The sequence below is a fragment of the Procambarus clarkii genome, chromosome 1, assembly GCF_040958095.1.
Source record: "Procambarus clarkii isolate CNS0578487 chromosome 1, FALCON_Pclarkii_2.0, whole genome shotgun sequence".
NCBI classification, from domain to species: Eukaryota; Metazoa; Arthropoda; class Malacostraca; order Decapoda; family Cambaridae; genus Procambarus; species Procambarus clarkii.
In genome coordinates, this window is record NC_091150.1 from 39,725,313 (window position 1) to 39,748,194 (window position 22,882).

The 22,882-nt window shown below is 42.2% G+C and overlaps 1 protein-coding gene across 5 annotated transcripts in view; it reads left to right on the plus strand.

The window, feature by feature from the left end:
- The window catches only part of LOC123772298 (cyclic AMP-dependent transcription factor ATF-7), a 103,668-nt gene that overhangs the window by 54,900 nt on the left and 25,886 nt on the right, over window positions 1-22,882 (plus strand). For 3 of the 5 annotated variants that reach the window (XR_006774661.2, XM_045765422.2, XM_069338212.1), the window contains exons 2-8: window positions 1,304-1,505; window positions 4,582-4,696; window positions 6,026-6,159; window positions 6,471-6,685; window positions 10,627-10,764; window positions 16,737-16,901; window positions 22,699-22,858. Coding sequence is in view for 4 of the 5 variants with exons in the window: in XM_045765422.2 (XP_045621378.1) it covers window positions 1,455-1,505; window positions 4,582-4,696; window positions 6,026-6,159; window positions 6,471-6,685; window positions 10,627-10,764; window positions 16,737-16,901; window positions 22,699-22,858 (978 nt within the window). In the remaining variant the exon portion in view is untranslated. The other 2 variants (XM_045765494.2, XM_045765575.2) reach the window with 2 other exon arrangements.

A 22,882-nucleotide genomic window follows, 5' to 3' on the forward strand; every position in this document is an offset into this window, starting at 1 on the left:
TTGCTGGCCGAGCAGCTTGCTCATCAACGATAGCTTTATATGTATAAAGGGTGCATATCAATGTAAATAATTATATTTAAAGCGCAATTTGTGATGATTTGAAGGTATTTCTTGTTGGGGGTGTGAGAGGAAAAAGTTTCGGTAGAGTGTCGTGAGTGTTAGTGAGGGGCGGCGGGAGGTAAACAAAGCACGGGGCTGCTACGTCATACAAGTTCACGCGATATGAACTCTCAGAGGCCTTCACCATGGTAAGGTCACAACAGGTCACACGTAAAAGCACACACACACACACACTTGTCACTACTAATTCATGTGTACAAGAGAGCGTGGTGTGTCAGAGGAGTGTGGTTTTGGGGGCAACATTGACGGAGCTGAGTTGGCTGACGTGTAAGGTGGGCTGGGCTGGTATATTGCATAATCTGTTGAGACGCACATTTGGCCTCTTTGGAAGTCTTATGTTGTGTTGTTTTAGCGTTTTTCTGAAAGGTGAATTTTTACCGATGTGACCAAACATACTCAGGTATACGGCATCTGACTCTTGCTGATTTGGAACTGGTCAAACAAATGAAACTTGGATGGAATTCTTTTGTTAAGAAACAAAATATCATCATTTTAGACATGTTAAGTGGTATTTGTTATTCAACAGTAGCTATTGAGTCTGTGTTTGCTAGATTTCAAGGGTAGTATTATTTTAGGCACTGATGAAATGTGAAAGGTATTGGAAAAGTCTTTATGCTCAGGAGTAACATAACCTCATGCTACATAGTCTCCCCAGCTTGGTGCCTTCTTTTGATAATTATTTACTTCATTATAGACCTAGCACTCTTCAAAGACTGTAACCAGTGGAGTATCCATTTTAACCATGGTACTGTACTTCACTGCCCTCATAATATAAATACTGTATACATTGAAGACAGTGCTGTATCCCCCAAACAGCAATACTGTAACCTCAATCATCATCTACACAATTACCTATTTTTTATTTTGCTATAATAATAATAATAATAATGCTTGAATTATTCAAGCATTATTAAAAATGCTTGAATAATGTGAGGTGAGGTGACACTAACACCAGGGAAAACACAATGGAGGTATGAGTGCTCTCACAGTAACTGAAAATTTCACAAAAATAAAATATGTGCTAAAGACAAAATAATCAACACAACAAATAGCAAATTAATGACAATTAAATAAAACATCTAAAATTATACTACAGTATAAGTAAATATTCACATAGCTAATTTTTAATTTTTTAACATATAAATGAAAATTACTTAGTTAATCGTTTCATTTTTTTTTTCAGAATCCTGAAAAGAACCACACTGGCACAGTTTTGACAATTTGTTAAACTCCAGTTGGGCCACGCAGGCTCCCAACATTACTGGTCCAAGTCCTGCAGACTTATCCAGTATCCTGGAGGAAAGTCTTAATGAGGCCTTAATCCAGTTTCAGTCATGGGAGAGGTTGATAAACCTTTTGGATGTCCCCAGCCTGGCTGTGGTATGGTAAGTATTTTGAGTTTGTTGCAAGAGGAGTGAAAGAAAATAAGGCAGGTAAGGAAAGAAAATGCCTGTTGATAAAGAATTTGCTATGGGGCAGAACTTCATGTTTTGCAGTTCAAAGTGTTTTTGTATTAAATTTAAGTACACTGAGAATAAAGGTGGTGATAAGAATAAAAAAAAATCTGCATGTGGCCAATGACCAATGCAAGGTAGCTCCAGTTTAAATCCAGCAAAACTCCTATTTAAATGGCTAACCATTGCTTGAAACAATCAATCAATCACACTTCAGTTTTTACTTGGTAATTTGTTCCATAAATCACCGACCCCCATTTATAAACCAATATTTTCCCCCTGTTTTTTTAATCTAAACTTTTGCAATTTTCATACATTGTTATGAGTTCTATTTTGTATTGATATTTTTAACACCTTATTAATTAATACAGTATCCCCATTATTTTACAATTTTATTAATTTGTATTTCAATCATAACACCCCTACTCTTCACCTGTTATTGAATTTAAATTAAGATTCTTTACTTTCCTTATTAGGAAGGTTTTACTTCCTGGGATTAACTTTATCCTTCACTGTACACATTCAGCTCATCCTCCTGTTTTGGTAGTACTGTACTTATAGTAACGATGAGGACTATATTATATATACTGTACCGACATACAACGAAATTGGTTAGTAGAAATCGGCACTTTTAAGTTGGACAAACCAGAAAACTGTTTTCTACTTATGTTGCAAAGACAAACTAAACAAACCTATCCTTCCTAGGCCTAATACGTGATATATAAGGCCTAATATAGTAATATAGTACGTGTGTGTGCTATACTAGGCCTAGAAATATTTAAATTACTTTTTAGCCTCATTTTTTCCAACTCTAAAAGTAAATAGTACAAACTTCTACCATCTAATTGCTTAGAATGGCAATCTTTGTACACATAGTCACAAAAACTACTATCTAAACACGAGAATTGGTTAACACGTTTTAGTAAATTCATATCCATATAGGGCCCTGACAGCTGAGTGAACAGCGCTTCGGATTCATAGTCCTGAGGTTCCGGGTTCGATCTCCAGTGGAGGCGGAAACAAATGGGCAGAGTTTCTTTCACCCTGATCACCTAGCAGTAAATAGGTACCTGGGAGTTAGACAGCTGCTACAGGCTGCTTCCTGGGGATGTGTAACAAAAAGAAGGCCTGGCTGAGGACCAGGCCACGGGGACACTAAGCCCCGAATTCATCTTAAGATAACCATCTCAAGATAGTATGGAGACCAAAAACTGAAGTTTTTAATCTAAGTAGGGCTTAACAAGAGCAAGATAAAACTGAAGAACAACATTTGGTGTCTTATTGCTAATATTTCTAGATATAAATCCCAGTATCATATTTGCCTTATTCCATCTATACATACAGTAATTGTTTGGCTTAAGATTGAAAGTAATCATGAGTCCAAGATCTTTTTTACCTTCAAATTTGATAATTTCATCTTTGCCCAACTACAGTCTGGTAACTATTATAATTTCCTACATTCAGAGCTCTATATTTGTCAGCATTAAACTGTGCATTTCCTAATTTTTCATGTTTTAAAGGCTAGCTAGCTAGCTATATAATTATATATAGGTATATATAGGTATATATAGGTATATATAGGTATATATAGGTATATATAGGTATATATAGGTATATATAGGTATATATAGGTATATATATATATATATATATATATATATATATATATATATATATATATATATATATATATATATATATATATATATATATATATATATATATATATATATAATATAAGCGGGTTAAGGCGTACCTGTTATGCCAGTTGCTGGAAGGCTTCTGTGCTGGCTAGGGTTCGAGTCTCCTGGTGGGAAAGTGTTCTAAAGTTATATATTATATATATTTATATATATATATATATATATATATATAATATAATGTAATATAATATATATATATATATAATAATAATAATATCAATCACAGCTATTCTAAATCTTTTTCTTAATTTATTTTTCCTGCTATTTTTGTATTGTCTAAACAAACTGGCAAATGTTGCTGTTTAGTCCTGTATCTAAATTTAGATATATATACTGGAGTGAATAATGAAGAACGGAGGTCCAAAGGCAGATCCCTGGGGCACTCCACTTTCAATGGCTCCTGCCCAGATTTAACTGACTCCGATTTATACTAACTCTTGTTTCTTTTGAAATAACCATGTCCTAATCCACCTTAAAAAAAAGAAGGCAGGTATATATCAAAGCCCAGTAGGGCCTTCTTCCTCTCCCGCTTCCCACTGACGTTTTCCTCGAACTCATTAGACTCTGTGTTGACTCTAACTCTTTCTCTTTTAACGGTAAATATTACACTCAAACTTTCGGTGTCGCTATGGGTTCCCCTCTCTTCCCTGTTCTTGCCAATTTCTACATGGAATACTTCGAAACTGTTCTTCTTCCTTCTATTGATAACCATCCCTCTCTCTAGCTGTGCTATGTTGATGACATCTTTGCTTTATGGCCTCATGACATTAGTCTTTTCCAGCCTTTCCTCTCCTATCTTAACAAATTGGCTCCTATCCATTTCAAAGTTGAATGGGAATCTAATTCCCTCCTTCCTTTTCTTGATGTTCACGTTCACAGCATTGTGTCCGGGTTCTCTTTCTCTGTCTACTACAAACCCATGCATAGTGGCATGTATCTTCTTGAGATTATCTTGAGATGATTTCGGGGCTTTAGTGTCCCCGCAGCCTGGTCCTCCACCAGGCCTCCACCCCCAGGAAGCAGCACATAAATAACTAACTAACACCCAGGTACCTATTTTACTGCTAGGTACAACCCAGAAATAAAGCTGGGTTGTATAAAGTGTACGGTTACACTTTACTACGATAAAACGTAGTGTACTTCCAATTTCTTTACCACATGTTGACTGCATACTTCTTGTTGTAAAAATGAATTTAGTTACAGTACTAATTTATTTGTGAAATGTATATCCTGGCAAATTGGCTGGAGATAAGTTATGCATTAGATATAAATATTTTCTAAGTTTATAACAAGTCTTTCCCCAGAGCTTTACCAATGAGGATCATCTAACTGTGCATCGTCGACGTCATGAGATGCAGCTCACAGTCAATGGAGAGCATCATACATCATCTCTAGTCAAGCATCATGGATTCATTATTGGTAAGGTGCATTTTGATTTCTTCTATTTCTTAGGATGTGTTTAAGACTTCCCCTCCCCCCACTGCAAATTTGCTTCATATGTAACATGCATATATATACCAACATGAGACGAGTCATTTCCCTACTACTCGACTGCTCAGCTCTGTGCTGTTTGGTGGAGTCTTTGGTTCTGTATTGTTCCAGTGACCGGTTTTGTCTTCATGTACCCTCTCCAATATTATGTGTTTCTCGCTCTTGTGTGCCTGGAGGTTTCCTGGCAGTGTGCCTTGCAGTTCTTGGACTGTGTGGCCAGTGGTTTCCAGGATGTGTGTCGGGAGGCTCCTGGACTGGGAACCCAGTGATTTCTGGGTTGTATGCCCTGGAGTTTTTTGGCTGTACGTCTGGTGGGTTTCTGAGCTTTTTTTGGCAGTGCCTAAACTGTCTCCAAGGGTTTCTGAGCGGTGTCCTTGTGCTGTGTGCCCTGTGGTTTTTTGCCAGATTGTTTGTTGGTTGTCTACTATGGCTGTTTACCCTGTTTACCCAGGTAGAGAGGTTTGGTTTGGAGGGGGTGGGGCTTGAGTGAAGTGGCATGCTGACTGAGCCTTAGATGACCCTGAGCTGCTGCTATATCCTGTGTCCTGCTCCTCCTGTCCTTTCCTACAAGTCTGCATGGTTCAGCACTCCAATTTGACTGCATCAGCAGGCACAGCTGGGATCCATGACTGCTAGTGGGTATTGCCTCAATTTCAGCCTGGGTCTTTTCAGATCCTGTGTAGAGGGATGGGGGCTTTTATATTCTTTGCATGTCCTTGACCTCACTGTATCTTTCCTGCATTCATTACTGGTCTGGGTGTGTTTGTGTTTTGGTTTCCACCTTCCACATTTCTCAGTGGTGGCAATGAGGCCTCTGTCCTTGGTGGGGTTTCCTTACTATGGAAAGTTTTACTTCCAACATCTTTGTAGTTACCCTCTGGGTTCTAGGTTTGGGATACTCTTCACTTTGGTTTTAAGCCCTTCTATCTGTCTTCTTGATTCTTGGTTGGGTCCATTGCTTGGTGTCCTTTTGTTGGTCGGAGGTGCTGAATTTCCTTGGGTGACATTCCTGTTTATGTGGCATTAGCTTTTCTAGGATTCCTTCCCAGGGTTTCCTTCAGTTAATGAATTCCCAATGGGACATTCTTATTTAGTTCAGTATTGAGGCGCTCTATCTTCTGATGTGTGGCTTGGTCGTCATATCTTCAGCCACATTATTGTGACTCATTGTCAGCATCATGCAATAACTAATTAGTCTTATTTCTTAAAAATATGTACTGTATATATACTTTTTCTAAAAGCATCCGTATTTTACAGATCAGACACCAACTCCAACGAGGTTCTTGCGACAGTGTGAAGAAGTGGGACTTTTCCAGGAAATAAGTCTAAATCCATTTGATGAGCAATTTAGAAGAGCATCACTTCTTAGATCACACCACTCAATCACTGAGGTAAAATGAGTCAAAATAATTTGTAATAATGTAACTTTTACTAGGATTAGCTCACACATATATGACTGGTCTTAGATGGCCGACAACTACAAAAGTGACAAGAATTCTTCCAGTATTCTCCAATAACGTATCAAACATGAAAGGTAGCCTAGGAAACCGTGGAATAAAAATTAAAGCATTCAAATTTCCCTGACTTTTTCCCATGCTGTTTTTGAAAATCATAATTATTAAATACAAAAATTATATTAAATACAAACAAAAATATTTACACTTTGTTTTATATAAATAATATGTTTTTGATGCACACCCAGGCAGTGGGTGGTCATACAGGGGAAAGCCTCGACACACCTAGAGTGCTGCCTCCTGTAGATTCTGATGAAACTATTTCCTCCACATCCCGAGATGATGTGTCTATTGCATCCACTACAGCAAACTCAACAGCCACCCTCACCACCTGCAGTATATCTGTGCCATCTCATCCACAAAATATACCAACCAGTTGCACTCGACCTCACTCATCACTAAGGTAAGAAAAGTTTTAAATTTCAGTGTTGTATTATACTAATAACAGATTGTACAGTGTATGTATGTATGTATGTATGTATAGGTGAATATATATATATATATATATATATATATATATATAATATATATATATATATATATATATATATATATATATATATATATATATATATATATATATATATATATATATATATATATATATATATATATATATATATATATATATATATATATATATATATATATCAATATCAGACTTCTTTAAAGATTTCTCACATAATTTATAGGTTGTGTGGGGTCAATGTTCTCCTATTCCACATAACATGGCATTTATTTACATTGAATTCCATAACATGACATTTATTTACATTAAATTCCATAACATGGCATTTATTTATATTAAATTCCATAACATGGCATTTATTTACATTAAATTCCATAACATGGCATTTATTTACATTAAATTCCATGTGCCAAGTGGTGCTCCATTTACAGTACTTATTCTGTCCAGGTCTTCTTAAAGGGTATGACAGTGATCTAAGTTACTTATCTTCCCTATTTTCTTAGCATCATCAGCAAACATGTTCATATAATTCTGTATTCCATCTGGTAGATTATTTATGTATACAATGAACATTACCGGTGCAAGAACTGAAGCAGCATCAGTTTCGATAGATTCTCTAGATAGCTGAGCTCACCTAGTTGTACTCACGTAGTTGTGCTTGCGGGGATTGAGCTTTGGCTGTTTGGTCCCGCCTCTCAGCCGTTTACTCTACAGGTATGCAGATTCTTGAGCTTCTTGTGCTCCATCATACAGTATCAACATTTGAAACTGTGTATGGAGTCAGCTTCCACCACATCACTTGCTAGTGCATTCCATTTACTAACTACTCTGACACTGAAAAAAGTTCTTTCTAATGTTTCTGTGGCTCATTTGGGCACTCGGCTTCCACCTGTGTCCCCTTGTGCTTGTACCACCCGTGTTAAATAATCCATCCTTGTCTACCCTGTCAATTCCCCTGAGAATTTTGTATGTGGTGAACATGTCTCCCCCGAGCTCTTCTGTCTTCCAGTGACGTGAGGTGCAGTTCACTCAGCCTTTCCTCATAACTCATGTTCTGGGTCTAGCCTAGTGGCATACCGAGTCTGAACTTTTTCCAGCTTCGTCTTGTGCTTGACAAGGTACGGGCTCCATGCTGGGACCTCATACTCCAGGATTGGCCTTACATATGTGGTATATAAGGTTCTGAAAGATTTCTTACACAGGTTTATGAAGGCAGTTCTGATGTTTAGGCAGCTTTGCATATGCTGCCGATGTTATTCTTTTCATGTGGGCTTCAGTAGACAGTTTTACCTTGATATCTACTCCTAGATCTTTCTCTCTCTCCGTTTCGTGAAGGACTTCATCTCCAATTCGGTATCCAGTGTCTGGCCTCCTATTTCCTCCACCTAGTGGAGGAAATAGAAGGGCAAAATAAAAAAACAAGATAATTTTGTTTAATATATTTAAACAGAATAATAACAAATTTTCATCATCAGCAAACATTGAGAGGAAAGAGTCTATTCCCTCTGGGATATCATTTACATGTATGTATCAGGAACAGTATAGGTCCAAGAACTGATCCCTGAGGGACTCCACTGGTAATGCCTCACCTCTCCGAGACCTCACTCCTATTAGTGACTCCTTGTCTTCTGTTGCTTAGGTACTCCCTTATCCAGTGGGGTACCTTCCCTTTCACTCCTGCCTGAATCTCCAGTTTGTGCACTAGTCTTTTATGTGGTACTGTGTCAAAGGCTTTCTGGCAATCCAAAAATATGCAGTCTGCCTACCCCTCTATTTTTTGCCTGATTTTTGTTGCCTGGTAATAGAATTTTAATTATCCCCTGAGTCATGATCTGCCATCCCTGAACCCATGCTGATGTTGTTTCAAAGTTCTTCCGCTCCAGATGTTCCACAAGCTTTTTTTTTGCACAATCAACCGACAGACAGATGAGGGTGGTAATCAGAGAGAGTGTATCTGACTGGAGGCGTGTTACTAGCGGAGTACCACAGGGGGTTCAGTTCTTGCACCAATAATGTTTATTGTCCACATAAACGATCTACCAGAAGGACTTCAGAACTTTTAACTACAGTGAGGGCCTCATGATGCATGCCTTACTTTGTTTGCAGAAGATATTGATTTGTCATTTTTCTATTCAGGCCCTCCCAAATAGCTCTGTTCAATGGTTTCCTCTTCCATCGGTCAAGCTGCTTATGAATGTGTCAGATTTCTGCTTAACACTTTCGCGCTCTCTGCAAAGGTCACTCAGCCAACCGAATGTGCGCGCTGCGTTTTTATCGCTTAAGCGTAAAAACAAAAATGTGTATACTCTTTTTACTCTTCTGACCTTAGTTCTCATGCTACGTATTTCATTTTGGTACCAACGTGTTCGCAATAAAATTCTCTAGAAGAACATCAGTAAAAAAAGTCACGAAACGTATAGGGATACCAGCACCAAATAAATAACTACGAAGATGACTCGCCGTGAGCGCCCATCAGCAACAAAATGTTTTTACTCTTGGGATTGTAATCACCTCCACACTTATTCTACAGCGTTAATTTTGGTATCAATGGACTCGCAATGAAATTCCCAACACGGTGATATGAATATAAGCGTAGAATAATGATGCGGCCCGCCCGCAAGAGTGTGGGAAGTGGTGAAATTGTTACCCGGTATCGGTGACGGGACGACGCACGGCGCTTTGAAAGTTTATACTTATTTCACTCTCATGACATTAATTTTCTATGTACGTCATTCATTTTTGTGTCAATGTGTTCGCAATAGAATGTTCTATGTGCCCATAGGTAAAAAATATCAACAAAGCGTAAGTTAGAATAGCGCCAAATATAAAACAACGCTGGAACATATCAGTGAGCGTCAAACACACACGAAATGTTTTTACTTTTGTTATGTTTGTCAAGTTTATACTTGTTGCACACAGTTATTTTTGGTTGTATATTGATCGGAATAAAATTCCCTAAACAGACATATGCATATAATACATGATATGGGGGAAGCATTACCAGTATAAACGGCTAAAGTCACCCACCTGCAACCCGTTTGGGACAAAATACCATTTGATCGAAGTTATCCACACCTTTCATGAACTTATTGTACCATGCAGCCTAGTGGTGAGAAAGAGAGCCTCATAGCGCGCAGTTTGAAACAAACCCAAAGTAAATCGGATAAAAATTGAATTTTATACAAATATTTTAAAAGAGGACTCAACTTTATGTCCACTATGCGTTAGCGTTAGACGAAACGGGACGCGCCGGCGCGTCCAGATAGCGCGAAAGTGTTAAGATGTCTTTCCAGATGTCACTATATTGGTCAGAGACAGTAAGTTCATTGTCTGTGGTGGGTGCACATTGTGGTCCAGGAATATGGAACAGTTTGGATAGCGATTCATCATATCCATGTCCACTAGAGCTTCATCCTTCCCCCCCCCCCCCACCTTCATTAGATTGTTCCCTGGTGATCTGTTGCCTTATCAGTCTGGAATCGGTTCATCCACTGTCCCCATGGGGTTGGGCACTGCAGATAGCCATGCTTCTGGCTTTTCATGATGTAGGCCTCCATGCAGTTCACATTTGGGATGTATGCCTATCTTTCACACTTGAAATTTATATTGCTGGCAAAAACTCGGCCAACAAAGCTTAGGAAGGAAAGGAAAAAAAAGGTTTGTTGTTGATCCTATGTTAATGACTCATCTGCGTTCAATAAATGCAATATTGTTTCAGCATATAATATTAACCAGGAATATAATTTGTGGTTACTTTAGTATTAAACTTTGTACAGTTCTTTTATATTTTTTTAAGGACATTACAGTTCAGTTTATGTATATTGTTCAATGTTTTAATGGTCTTTTTCTTACTGTGAGATGAATTTATTTCCCAGAGTAATAGAAGTTGAGGGGGAAGCTGATAAAAGTGAACGAGTACCAAGACGTCTGTCTCTAAATGTGTGCTCAGCAGCAGATGCAGGACAACAAACAAGCTCTGTGATATCAACACCTACACCTGTCATCACTGCTGGGTTAGTACTGTCATCTCTTGCCACCATCTCCATCTTGAGTTTCAACAATTTTCTTAACATAAAAGATGTAAGAAAATAATAATTATTTAATATCTTTGAAGGAAATAAACATCTAACAGCCGTGTTTAAAAAGTCAGAATTATATCATGCCTGACCTGATCTGGACTTACTGGAAATCAGGATTTCCCTAAATTTGCATTTTTGTATATATTTACTACCAAATTTACTGGATTTTTTATAGTTAGTGATACAGTACATGTTTCTGCACAAAATAATACATAAACAATGATTTTAGTGGTGTTTAAGTATTATTTGTGGTATATAAATGTAAGATAGCTTTCTGGATTGAGGCCCTTGTGGCTTCCTGAAGCTATCTTCCTGACATTGCTTCATACTGAAAGGTTACATCAGCCATGGCTTTATTCTGTAATTCTGGCCTACTAGGGATCAGAGCCATAATCTGACTTCCCCCCCCCCCTCCCCCCCTCCCCCCCTCCTTCCTCACAGACCTGCAGAGAGCAAGTGACAGTCTGCTATGTCGCCAGAAAAAGTCTCCATAAAGTCAGTGCAGCTTTACAGACAACTGGAAGGGTTACAGAAAATGGAGCCTCGAAAAACCACCAAACGACTTACATGGAAAAAGAGATTCACTCAACCGAACTAAAAATTCGTTAATACTGATTACCACCACCAGGCTTCCTGGAATGTCTCCCAGCCAGCTCTCCATGATGTTCTATTGATGATGTTGGTGTCACCACACCATTTTGTAGTTCATGTGGTCATGTCAGTTCATGGGCGATCCCAAGATCCAAGCTGGCCTTCCTTGGATTTGTCCTCTTGGGGCCATTTGCTTTGTTGTATTGTTTCCAGTTTTAGTGTAACTTCACATGTGTGTTTTGATTCCAACTTGTTGTGTACTTGTTGTGTGGGCTTGGCTCTTTGTGTCTTGAGCTACATATACTAAGGGATTTTTCCCCTGTGTGATTGGATGACCACAGAGCACATTCACACCTGGCAGCAGTCTTGCATGTCTGGATCCTTGTGGAGGCTATGAGGGTGTACCCTCAACGAGACAATGCTTAGCGAGTGTTTCTGTGAAGATATGGCTTTGCTGGGGTCTGCTCCAAATGTTGAGGCCTTACAGCCTGCGGTTCCAGCCCTGGGGGGCCTTGCCCAAGATGCTTGCCCTTTCCCTTCAGGAGGCAGTGGCATAATTTTATTTGGACCACCTCATGTGTCATCAAGTTGTGCTGTCCCATTGTTTAGATTTGGCATGTTCTCTTACCCTTGTGGCCATCTTCCCTTTTTGCTCCTCCACTTTCCCAAGAATATAGTGTCTCGAATTTTTTCAGCAGTGGCTTTCTCTTGCCTCCTGATTGATCAGGTGTTGTTTGCTCGGGGCTTTGCGTTGTGCATGGTCGAGCCAACCTTGTCCTTTTGGTGGGTATCTTGGTTGTTCCCAGTCCCAAAGCAGGATTTAGCAGATGTCCGGGACATCCTTGAACTCTCGGGTCTGAACTCCCCCTTCCCAACCCTCCACATGACCACTTTGTCCCAGGTTTGCCTGCTATTGCAAGGGGGGGGGGGTTAGGGTTGCAGGGATGGTGTCCATGTCTCAACTGGACCTCAAGGATGCATACTGGCTTGTCCCTAATCATCCATGGGTTCAGAGATTGGTTAGGATTGTTGTGGGGCATAATGCTTATCACTTTAGGGTTTTCCCTCCTGCATGTTGACCAGGCTAGTACGGGTAGTTTTGACCCAGCTGCATTTGTTAGGGGTTTATGTGTTGGCCCTACCTCAATGACTGGCTGGAGGTGGCTAGTCTCCCAGTCAGTCCGCGTGTCAGCTGGCCAGGGATCTTGTTCTTCCCAGCTCACCAGGTATGGATTCCTGGTGAACAAGTGGAAGTCCCAGTTGGTGACATCCCAGGTTCGGACTTGGTGAGTCTCATTTAGGACTGTCAGCCAGTGACTCTCTCTCTACATCCGGCAACTTTTCTCCTCCTACAGTTTCTTTGCCGTCTGGTGGAAAAGCTGACGTCTTTGCCGTCAGCTTTTCTTCTCCTGCAGTTTCTTTGGCTCGGCCCCAGGTGGCTCACGGGTTTGTCAAGCAGTTGTGTGTGAACCTGAAATTTGCCTATCTTGCCTTTTTCTTAGACAGGGTTTGACTCCAGGCATTGTTCCAGTTTCACCGGTTATGTCCCTAACACCACTGCAGTGACAAGCAGGTTCAATCCCCTCCCACCCTTCATCGGTTCTTTCTTCACCGACTTCCCCTTCAGGTTTTTTGGTGTGCCATCCTCCCTTGTCGCTCAATGTGTTTATGGATCTGTGGTCAGGTCTGTTACATCAGGCACACAGCACAATGCTAACCCACATACAACACTAGCATTAACGTTTATCCTTCATAATCAGGGTTCGAGATATGTTCTCTTACGTACAGTATGATTGGTTATTGAGTACTCAACCACAAAATGTGATTAATGTGTGTGTTTACAAAGGTGAAATGAAATTCTGACCAGTTTACACACACATTTGTCTCTCTTACTTTTACAGGGTAAGATAGATGCTGTAGAAACTAGTGTTTTATTAAGCACTCAACCACAAAAGGTAATTAAGGTGCTTTTATAAGCTCAAGTTATAATTATATCAAATATATTACATAACTGATGCATTATAGTCAATCTTGGGTATAGGACAAGTATATTTTAAAGTGTTTCAGTATTCAGATAAAGTTTACAGTGTTCACCATATCTCAACCCAGGGAGAGCAAAAGTTGGTCAGTATAGGGCATTCTACAATATATTGTTCAAGGGAATGCATGATTTCTTTCACAAAGTTGATACATGGTGTATTCGACATTTGAGTTTTGAGAAAGCTGCCAGACACCTCTGTTTCCCAGGCATAGTCTGGTCACTATTGCATTGCATTGCCAAGCTCTTGCTTTATTTGTTCCATATACTGTATAAATATCTCCCAACCATATTCATCATGATGAAAAGGAACACACCAGTATGAGTTCTTAAAGTCAAGGGACACCATCCAGGAATCCGCATGCAACACCAGGCAAATCTTGGATAAAGTGATTGAAAAGGGAATGAAGCAGTTAAAACCCGAAAAGTCAAGTAAGTACCATAGATCTAACAAGTCGCACTTAGGGACTGGGAACAACTGGGATACACACCAGAGAGAGGCATTGAATTCAACTATACCAGAGACCAACCAAGTCTCTACGACAGCATGAAGATGAGGGAAGGGCAGTAGACTAAGATTCTTGAATCTAATGAGAGAAGGTAATTGGATTAGTGCCACCAGAGACCCTGGGGAACCACTCGGGAAGTTCACGAAAGGTGAGATCACAAACTGGCAAAAGAGACCAGAAGTCTTCCCACAGCACCATCGAGGGGCAAACTGCTAAAGTGCTGGAGCAAAAGCTTCCTGAAGTAAGGGCTGCCATCTGAGAATCGGGCCCCACTGGAAGCCTATCCCAACCAATCACAGGCGAGGTCCCAACCTAGGAAAGGGGTAGGGACCAAGCTGAAACATGAGACTGGCAAGGAAAAAGATCATCAACTCTCGAAGGAGGGGAGTGAGAAACATGGCAAAGCCACTGAAAAAATAAGACAAAAGAAGGAAAATAAGGAGGAAAACCAAGTCAGAATGGCAGGTGACAGGGTAGCAACACCTGGCACCAAAGAAAACACAACTAGGCCACCCTGGAGCTAGTCAGAGGGTAGCTAGTCAGACCAGCTAGCTAGTCTGGGCTGTGGTTGAGCTACTCAACCACAGCCAAGAAGTGCAAACTGGTCACTAAGGGAGCATAGTATCACTGACATAGTATCATCAAATTGGTCACTAAGGGAGCAATACTATAAACCTTTGCGGCCCAGGCTTCAGAAAGCCTGAACAGCCATCTGTTACGGAGCCCACCAAATTCTCTGCAAGAGCTCATAAATGGCAAGAGCTGTGCCAAACCCCAAAGAAAACAGAGGGCTTGGTCTAACACTATTTTCCACAAGCCAGGAAAAAAACAACTCCTCAGCACAACCCCGAGACCAAACCCGATCTAAGCCCTAAAGATGCCAGATTCACGAGAGAAGCAAAGTCCCGTACCTGCAGAAGGAACGGAAAAATGACCTTCCGAGTCAAAAGAGGCAGAAGGCAGGAAGGAAGAAAGAACCCTCCTGAAGCAAGATAAATCTACACATCAGAAAATGAAAAAAACAATGATGTTTCAGTCCATCTTGGAACATTATCAAGTCGTGTAATAGAAAGACGGTGAAAGAAACGAATAAAGATCTTCACTGTATAGATTTATTTAGGTATTCATTTTACTTTTACATATAGATTCCTTACTTTTAAATATATTTCCTATGAAATAAACAAATATTGTTTGTATGGTCCTGGCTTTTAATCACTATGTAATGCTGACAAATGCCAGAAGGAATGTTGAATACTGCCCAGGCCAAAATAAGGGTAGATACATAAAGCCATTTTACATTGCTGTTTCAAGAAGAGAGATGCAACACCAGGAGGTCCACCACCCAATTCCCCATACAGGTGACAGTGCACGAGGCTTGGAAACTCCATTCATGAAGATCAGCATAGAACCACAAGCTGTTGAGGTAGATCGTGCTGCAGATTTATAGGTGATAGTAAAAGAAGGCAGCCCACAAATATCTTAAACCTGGGCAACATGAGATGATGCCAACTAATTGGAAGGACGAGGTAAATGTTAGCCCACTGACTCCAGCCCAGGCAGAGTGCTTTCACTGCAAATACGTCACGATTTGGAAATGGTGTCTGTGATTGGAAGCTGCCACTTCCATGCTGAGGCGACGCAATATTGAGTTTTAAGTAGCTTCAGGTCTACTTAACTTAAATTGGTTTTTGAGATTGCTGCCTACTATTTTTATTCATAAAAAGAACCTCCAATTTGGTAGCGTTATAAGGCAGATTATTATGCTTGAAGCTCCATTTCTGACAGGCACCACAGCCCAGTTGATCAGGAACTCACTGAAGGAATGGACAAAGTTCCTTTTTGTAAAGGATTTGTTGATAATTCCTCCTACATTTGAAGGGAAGGTATTGAAACAACAATGGGCTCTTTGTTACTGTAATAAAATATTTGCTGAGAAATCCACAAGTATTTTGGCACAGAATGTACAGGAATTTTAATTTATCAAATCAAATCAAATCAAATGTTTTCAGGTAAAAGTACATACATAGAGGATTAGTTACAAAACATAATGTTGGATTTATAGATAGCGCTAGTACATACAATACCTAAAGCCACTAGTGTGCATAGCGTTTCGGGCAAGGAACGAGTTACTTTAGAGTTAAGCCATCTCAACCTCTGTAGGACAGATACTATAGTTTTCAGCAGCTTGTGAACTGATTGTATCTATTCCTAACCATAAAAGGGAATAATATACAAATCATTTTACTATATTTTTCCTCTTCAAAACCATGCCTACTTATGTTTATTGGAAATACATAGATGTGTTGGAATGATGTAGATAATGTGCTCATTTCTAACCAAAGATATAAATTAACTTATTGTCTAAGTAGAAATGGAAAGAAATTTCTCTCCAGTCGAGAACTTTGAATAGAACTTGACAAGGAATCTACTATATTTTTCTTCAGGTGGTATGCATGTTCTTTGCATACCACAAACCAAATATATATAGTATTTACGTGTACACAATCATGTTTTCCCTACAAAACCACTTGAAAACCACTTTCATTAAATACATGATGAAACATAGTAAAATAGGGTGTTTAAAATAATAATTCTTGAAAAATAGGTGTCTTATATGCCAGAAAATATAGTATGTGTGAAATTTCAGCTCAAAGTCTTCAATCTTCTTTAGTAAACTGATACCTCAAATCTTTACAGCTAACACAATCTGTACTCTTTAAGCATAATTGTTATAGGAAGAACACTTGAGAATTCTTCCTGATCTACAGGCCATCTGTGACACAGTCCTTGGGCATGGTAGATGTTGGTGTGGCTAGTGGTAGTGTGAGGGTCAGCGGGGTGTCACACACTTCTCTCCAGCAGCCAGCCCTCTGTGCAGCACCCAGCAGTGTACCTCCATCTCCAAGTGCCACAGTCCTTCAGCTTCTTCTCAGGTTAGATATTAACTGGTTTATTTACACTTTAAAGGAATATTAACAAAAATAGCTCTACCCAATTGAATCCATGTCAAGTCCTTATGAGACATTGTAAGCCTTTTTGACCAAAGGCCAAACTCTGGCCCCTCCCATTCTCAGAAGTGGAAGGGATACTAAATTACCCTCACCACAAAAAGGCCACCAGAAAGGTGGGTGAGCCAAAACATACAATTAACAAAGTAAACAAAGCATATAAATGAGACAATGAACCCCAAACAAATGAACCACCTAGTTGTGAAGCACATGACTCGGTAGTTAACTTGTGCACCATCCTTCAAGCTCCCCCTAGCCTTAATGCTTCAGCTATTTTGCCTGGGATAAACATCTTTGATGTTGTGGTTATGCTCCTCATTCACACCACAGTACTCTTGTGAGTCCTGGTTTTCTGGGGAAAGCCCATTGTGTCTCCCTGAAGGTATACATTGAGACGAGTCCCATCTACCAGGTCCCATCAGCCGTGTATTTCCTAGGCCTGTCAAGGAATAGAGCCAGAACCTAGCCCCCCCCCCCCCCTCACAGAAGTTGAGGGCGTGGTGGTATTTCACCGCTTCACTGGGAAAGGCGTCCAGAAAGTCAGGGAGTTGAAACAAACCACTGCTGGGTTCAAAAGAGACAGAACCCTCGCAACCCAGCTAATTAACTCCCACAACTATGTAAACAATAAAATCTCTTGAAATTAGTGTGAGCTCATTTGCCCCACCTCCTCACTCATTTGGGGGGAAGGGGAAAGGGTGCTTACCCCCTTCAAGGGGTCTGAGCTGTCAGTTCTAATACTGATGCATTTAAAGTCAAGTGGCTATTGTAGTAGTTCCTGGGTCACCTCTGCGCTGTGGGCACCCACTGTTCAGCCAAGTTATTTTTGAGTCTTTGCCCTTGGTGACTTTTCTTGTACGCTGCAGTGTAGCACGTACCTGGCATATAGTGCTTAGCATGTACCTGGCATATAATGCTTAGCATGTACCCGGCATATAGTGCTTAGCATGTACCTGGCATATAGTGCTTAGCATGTACCTGGCATATAGTGCTTAGCATGTACCCGGCATATAGTGCTTAGCATGTACCTGGCATATAGTGCTTAGCATGTACCTGGCATATAGTGCTTAGCATGTACCTGGCATATAGTGCTTAGCATGTACCTGGCATATAGTGCTTAGCATGTACCTGGCATATAGTGCTTAGCATGTACCTGGCATATAGTGCTTAGCATGTACCTGGCATATAGTGCTTAGCATGTACCTGGCATATAGTGCTTAGCATGTACCTGGCATATAGTGCTTAGCATGTACCTGGCATATAGTGCTTAGCATGTACCTGGCATATAGTGCTTAGCATGTACCCGGCATATAGTGCTTAGTATGTACCTGGCATATAGTGCTTAGCATGTACCTGGCATATAGTGCTTAGCATGTACCTGGCATATAGTGCTTAGCATGTACCCGGCATATAGTGCTTGGCATGTACCCGGCATATAGTGCTTAGCATGTACCTGGCATATAGTGCTTAGCATGTACCTGGCATATAGTGCTTAGCATGTACCCGGCATATAGTGCTTAGCATGTACCTGGCATATAGTGCTTAGCATGTACCTGGCATATAGTGCTTAGCATGTACCTGACATATAGTGCTTAGCATGTACCTGGCATATAGTGCTTAGCATGTACCTGGCATATAGTGCTTAGCATGTACCTGGCATATAGTGCTTAGCATGTACCCGGCATATAGTGCTTAGCATGTACCCAGCATATAGTGCTTAGCATGTACCTGGCATATAGTGCTTAGCATGTACCTGGCATATAGTGCTTAGCATGTACCCGGCATATAGTGCTTAGTATGTACCTGGCATATAGTGCTTAGCATGTACCTGGCATATAGTGCTTAGCATGTACCTGGCATATAGTGCTTGGAATTGCATGTGCTCAGGTTACCTTCCCTGTGGCAGCACCTTAGTGCTGCCCTTGCACTTACCCAAGGTGAATCAGGTCTTGTGACTCCTCTGTCTTAACCCGGATCGGGAACGATGTTGCCTGGCGGGATGCATTGGTGGTTGGCTGGCTTCTGTTTAGCAAACCGAGGGTTGGCCTTCACAGCTGTGTAGCCCAGGCTGGTTTGCCTTTCTTTAGGTCTGGCATAGCATTCCCAGTGCCTGGGTGTCCTACTTGGTTTAACTTTCAGGCCCTGGTAATCTTCTGCTTGTTCAGTGGTCCTATGAATATCCCCCAAATCTGCTATTGATTTTGCTTTGAGGGTTGCTCGTCATCTGTGCCACAAGATGACGATAACTCGTTCTGGCTCCGTCATGCTGCTTGTAGGGTCAGTGACACCATCATCCCTGAGTACTGTAGGATGTGCTCTTCTTTCCTACCCTCCTGATGAGGTTAGTTTGGATCAGGCAGCTTCTGCTTTATTAGTTTGTTTTGATTACAATCATCCAGGTTATGTGTCTGATTGGATTTTCCCCAGAACTGCCCCAACAGGTATTTAGGGACTCAGAAATGGAGGTTCTGGTGAACACCATCTCAAGTCTCTGCCCCTCCTCTTCCTTCTCTGGACATGGTTCGCCCTTTTTCTGATCTTCTTCCCCTGCCCTTCCCCTTCCCTTCTTTTGATTCCAAAATGTCTAAGTGTTTCCAGGTTGGAGCAAGATTTAGCTCATGATGTGGCTTGGCCAGCTTTTGGGGGTTTTCCCCTTCGAATTGGGCACAAAGGCAGTTGAGACGGCTAGTCCTGCCAAGGCTTCGGAGTTTTCCTTCTAGCCAGCCCCCCCCCCCATCTTCTGAAGCCTCTCCCTTGGAGTCTGCTTTTCTATCTCGGATGGTAAGCATAGATACAGGCTCTGCCCTGGGCCCCTCGAGTGCGGCTTCTGGGGCTTGAGAGGAGTCTGATATGGGTCTCTTTGAGTCCCATGTGACTCCAGGTGGTTTCTTGTTCCTCTGAGGATAGTTTTCTTTTGCAGGGAAAGGGGTTTCCTTATCCTCCGTCCCTCCCTCCCGGTAGGAGTATGATTTAGGGTGCAGCTTTCCCTAGGATTCAATTACATGTGCTTTTGGGCCCGTCGGGATAGACCTTATAGAAGTTTGCTTCCTCTCGGGCCCCTCCTTTGGCAACTCGGGAGGGTCTCTTCACATACCTTTCATCAGGTATGTGAAGAGAGCCCTGTCTCCCCCTCCGGCGTCTCTGCTTAGGCTGTGGTCCCGCCTTCGGTTGTTTTGGGGGGCTTCCAGGTCACCCAGCAGTCGCTCAAGGGTTGTGCGGGAGCCTGGCCTTGCTGTGATGGTCTACCCGCTGGGTTGGGTTTGGATGTGTCGGCTGTTCTGGTTCCTTTGGGGACGTCCCTTCTGCCACTCTTGCGATCGTTGAGTTCGGCCTCTTGGGGCTTTGCATTGGCTGCTGCGTCTCCAGCTTCCCCTTCGGGTTTTTTGGAGTTCAGTGCCTTGGAGCCTATCCAAGCCCTCACTCGATGTGTTCATGGACGAGTCGTCTCTTGGCTGGGGCTTTGTGGCCAGTGCTCACCAGGCTGGCTGTGGACGGTGGGGTCTGTCCTTCTGTCGGGCTCACAGCATGGTGTAGGCATTCGCGGCAGTGTAATTGCATTTGAATGTCCCAGAGCATTCGGGTCGCTCGGGGATCGACGATCAGGCTCCATTTGGACCGTTTCCTTGTGGTTCTTGTCTGAACAGCGGGGGTTCGATGCGGTCTCTAGCTCTTTGGGGCTGATCACTTCGGGTGACTCGTCTGCTGAGTTCTTGGGGTCGCTGCTTTCGGCAGGACTTGTCGTGGTGGGGGTTCCATGTATCTCTTCCCCCAGTTCAGCTGTTGCTCCTGGTCCTAGTTTGGTTGGAGACTTGCCAGGGAAGAGTAGTCCTCTTGGCTCCTTGGTGTTAGGGCCAGCCTTGGTTTCAGGCGTTGCTTGCTCGGTGTTCAAACCCAGGGTTTTCCTGCAGCTCTGCTTCTTTCAGCAGATTGGTCTAGTCCATTACGTGGCTGGTTTGATCTCCTCGAGTCTTCGCATCTGGTATTTTGACTCGTTTCTCGCCATCTGTATGGTGATCAGGTGGTTTCATTACTGGTGTCCCGCCCTGCATGCTTCGTCTCGGCAGCTGTATGAATTTTCCTGACGGACCTTCCGGTTTTTTTTTGTCTCTGTGTAGGTGTACTTTGCTTTCTATTAAGGTTATCTTGTCCTTTCTCTCATGGTTGTTTCAGGACCATCATCATCTGCCAAATACTGTCACCTCGTATCGTGCGACGCTGGCGAAGCCGCTGCAGCTTGTTTTTGGCATTGATGTTCCTTCTGCACCGTTTTGCAAGCTGTCTTGGGTATTGCTTCACCTTCGGCTTGCTCATGCGTCACCTGAGCTGTCCTGGTCATTGGACAGGGTGCTCTCTTATCTCTTCCCCTGGGTTTGGCGTGACCCCTTCGGTTCAGGATTGTTTTGCTTGGGCTCTTTTTTTTTTTCCTGTTGGCATTGGCCTCTGCGGGTCGAGTCGGGGAGCTTCATACTCTCCTTCAGTGCAGGGGTTTCTTCTCTTTTGGCTCTGGTGTTTGGTTTGTTCATTTGCAGCCGTCTTCTTCTTTTCTGAGAAGACTGAGACGTCTGCTTTTCGGAGGGGTTCCTAGGTTGTTAATGCTTGGTTGGTTCGGCCGGGGGTGCATCATGTGTTGTGTCCGGTTCCCGCTCTCTGCTGTTGTTTGCACTCCTCGGCTTCTGTGTCCGGGGTTGCACTTTGAGTTGGCCTGGTTTCCCTCCTTTCCTGTGCCTGGGCTCGGGTTTCCTGGGTTGTTTACTGGGTCCTTCGATGCCGTTGATTGTCTTGCTTTCGATTTGAGTTGAGTGTGACATATGCCTCCCGGGTGTATCCCTCTTTTCCTTCTCTTTGAGGAAGTAGCTCCGGAGAGCCCCAGAAAACCAGCGTTGAATGTAACGAAACGTCATTTTCTGAGTGAGACCTGGAGGCTCCCCGGTAACCCTCCCTCCCTCTGGTCGGCGTTTTTTCGCATGTTTTGATATCCAGCCTCAGAACTGCAGGGTGGATCGCTGGTGAGAGGGTCTGGGGCTCTCCCTTCCCCCTCCCGGGTAGGTTATCTTGAGATGATTTCAGGCTTTTTAGTGTCCCCGCGGCCCGGTCCTTGACCAGGCCTCCACCCCCAGGAAGCAGCCCGTGACAGCTGACTAACACCCAGGTACCTATTTTACTGCTAGGTAACAGGGGCATAGGATGAAAGAAAGTTCTGCCCATTGTTTCTCGGCGGCACCTGGGATCAAACCCAGGACCACAGGATCACAAGTCCAGCGTGCTGTCCGCTCGGCCGACTGGCTCCCTAGGTGGGTGTGTTGCTCAGACAAGCAGCACAGGGACATGGTGACGTCATGGTCGTTTGCTTCTTTTCATTTGGGGAGTTCTGTCCACTCGTTTGACTTTCAGTAGTACTGTAGTTGCAACCAGAATAGGGGTTTGTTTTGGGATGCTTACCTTTCTGGGTGCCTGACCTGGTCGATGGCAAGCATAGAATGCTCCATAACCACATGTGAATTTCTATAGGCCATTGCTCCTTGTCTCTCTCTGAGGGGGGCCAGGTTCTGGCTCATGGTCCCCACTTGGCCTAGAACTCCATTCACATTAACTGAACGAAAAGTCTAATATATCCATATCAGCCTGGATAACTCCGGGGAGCCCCGGGTCTCACCCAGAAAATGGTGTTTCATTACATTCAACGCTATTTTTTTTTTTTAAATTTGTTAATTGTATTTTTCAGATTACCTAATGGTCAAGCAATCCCAGTCGAGATTCCTGCAACTCCAGTGGTATCTTCATCCAGTACAAATGGAACCACAAGTAGCACAGTCTCAACTACTGCTGGCTCACCACCTCATTCACTGGAAACTAGATCTCCTCAACAGTCCCTAGCAAAAATGGTAATAACTTGGACAATGGTCATG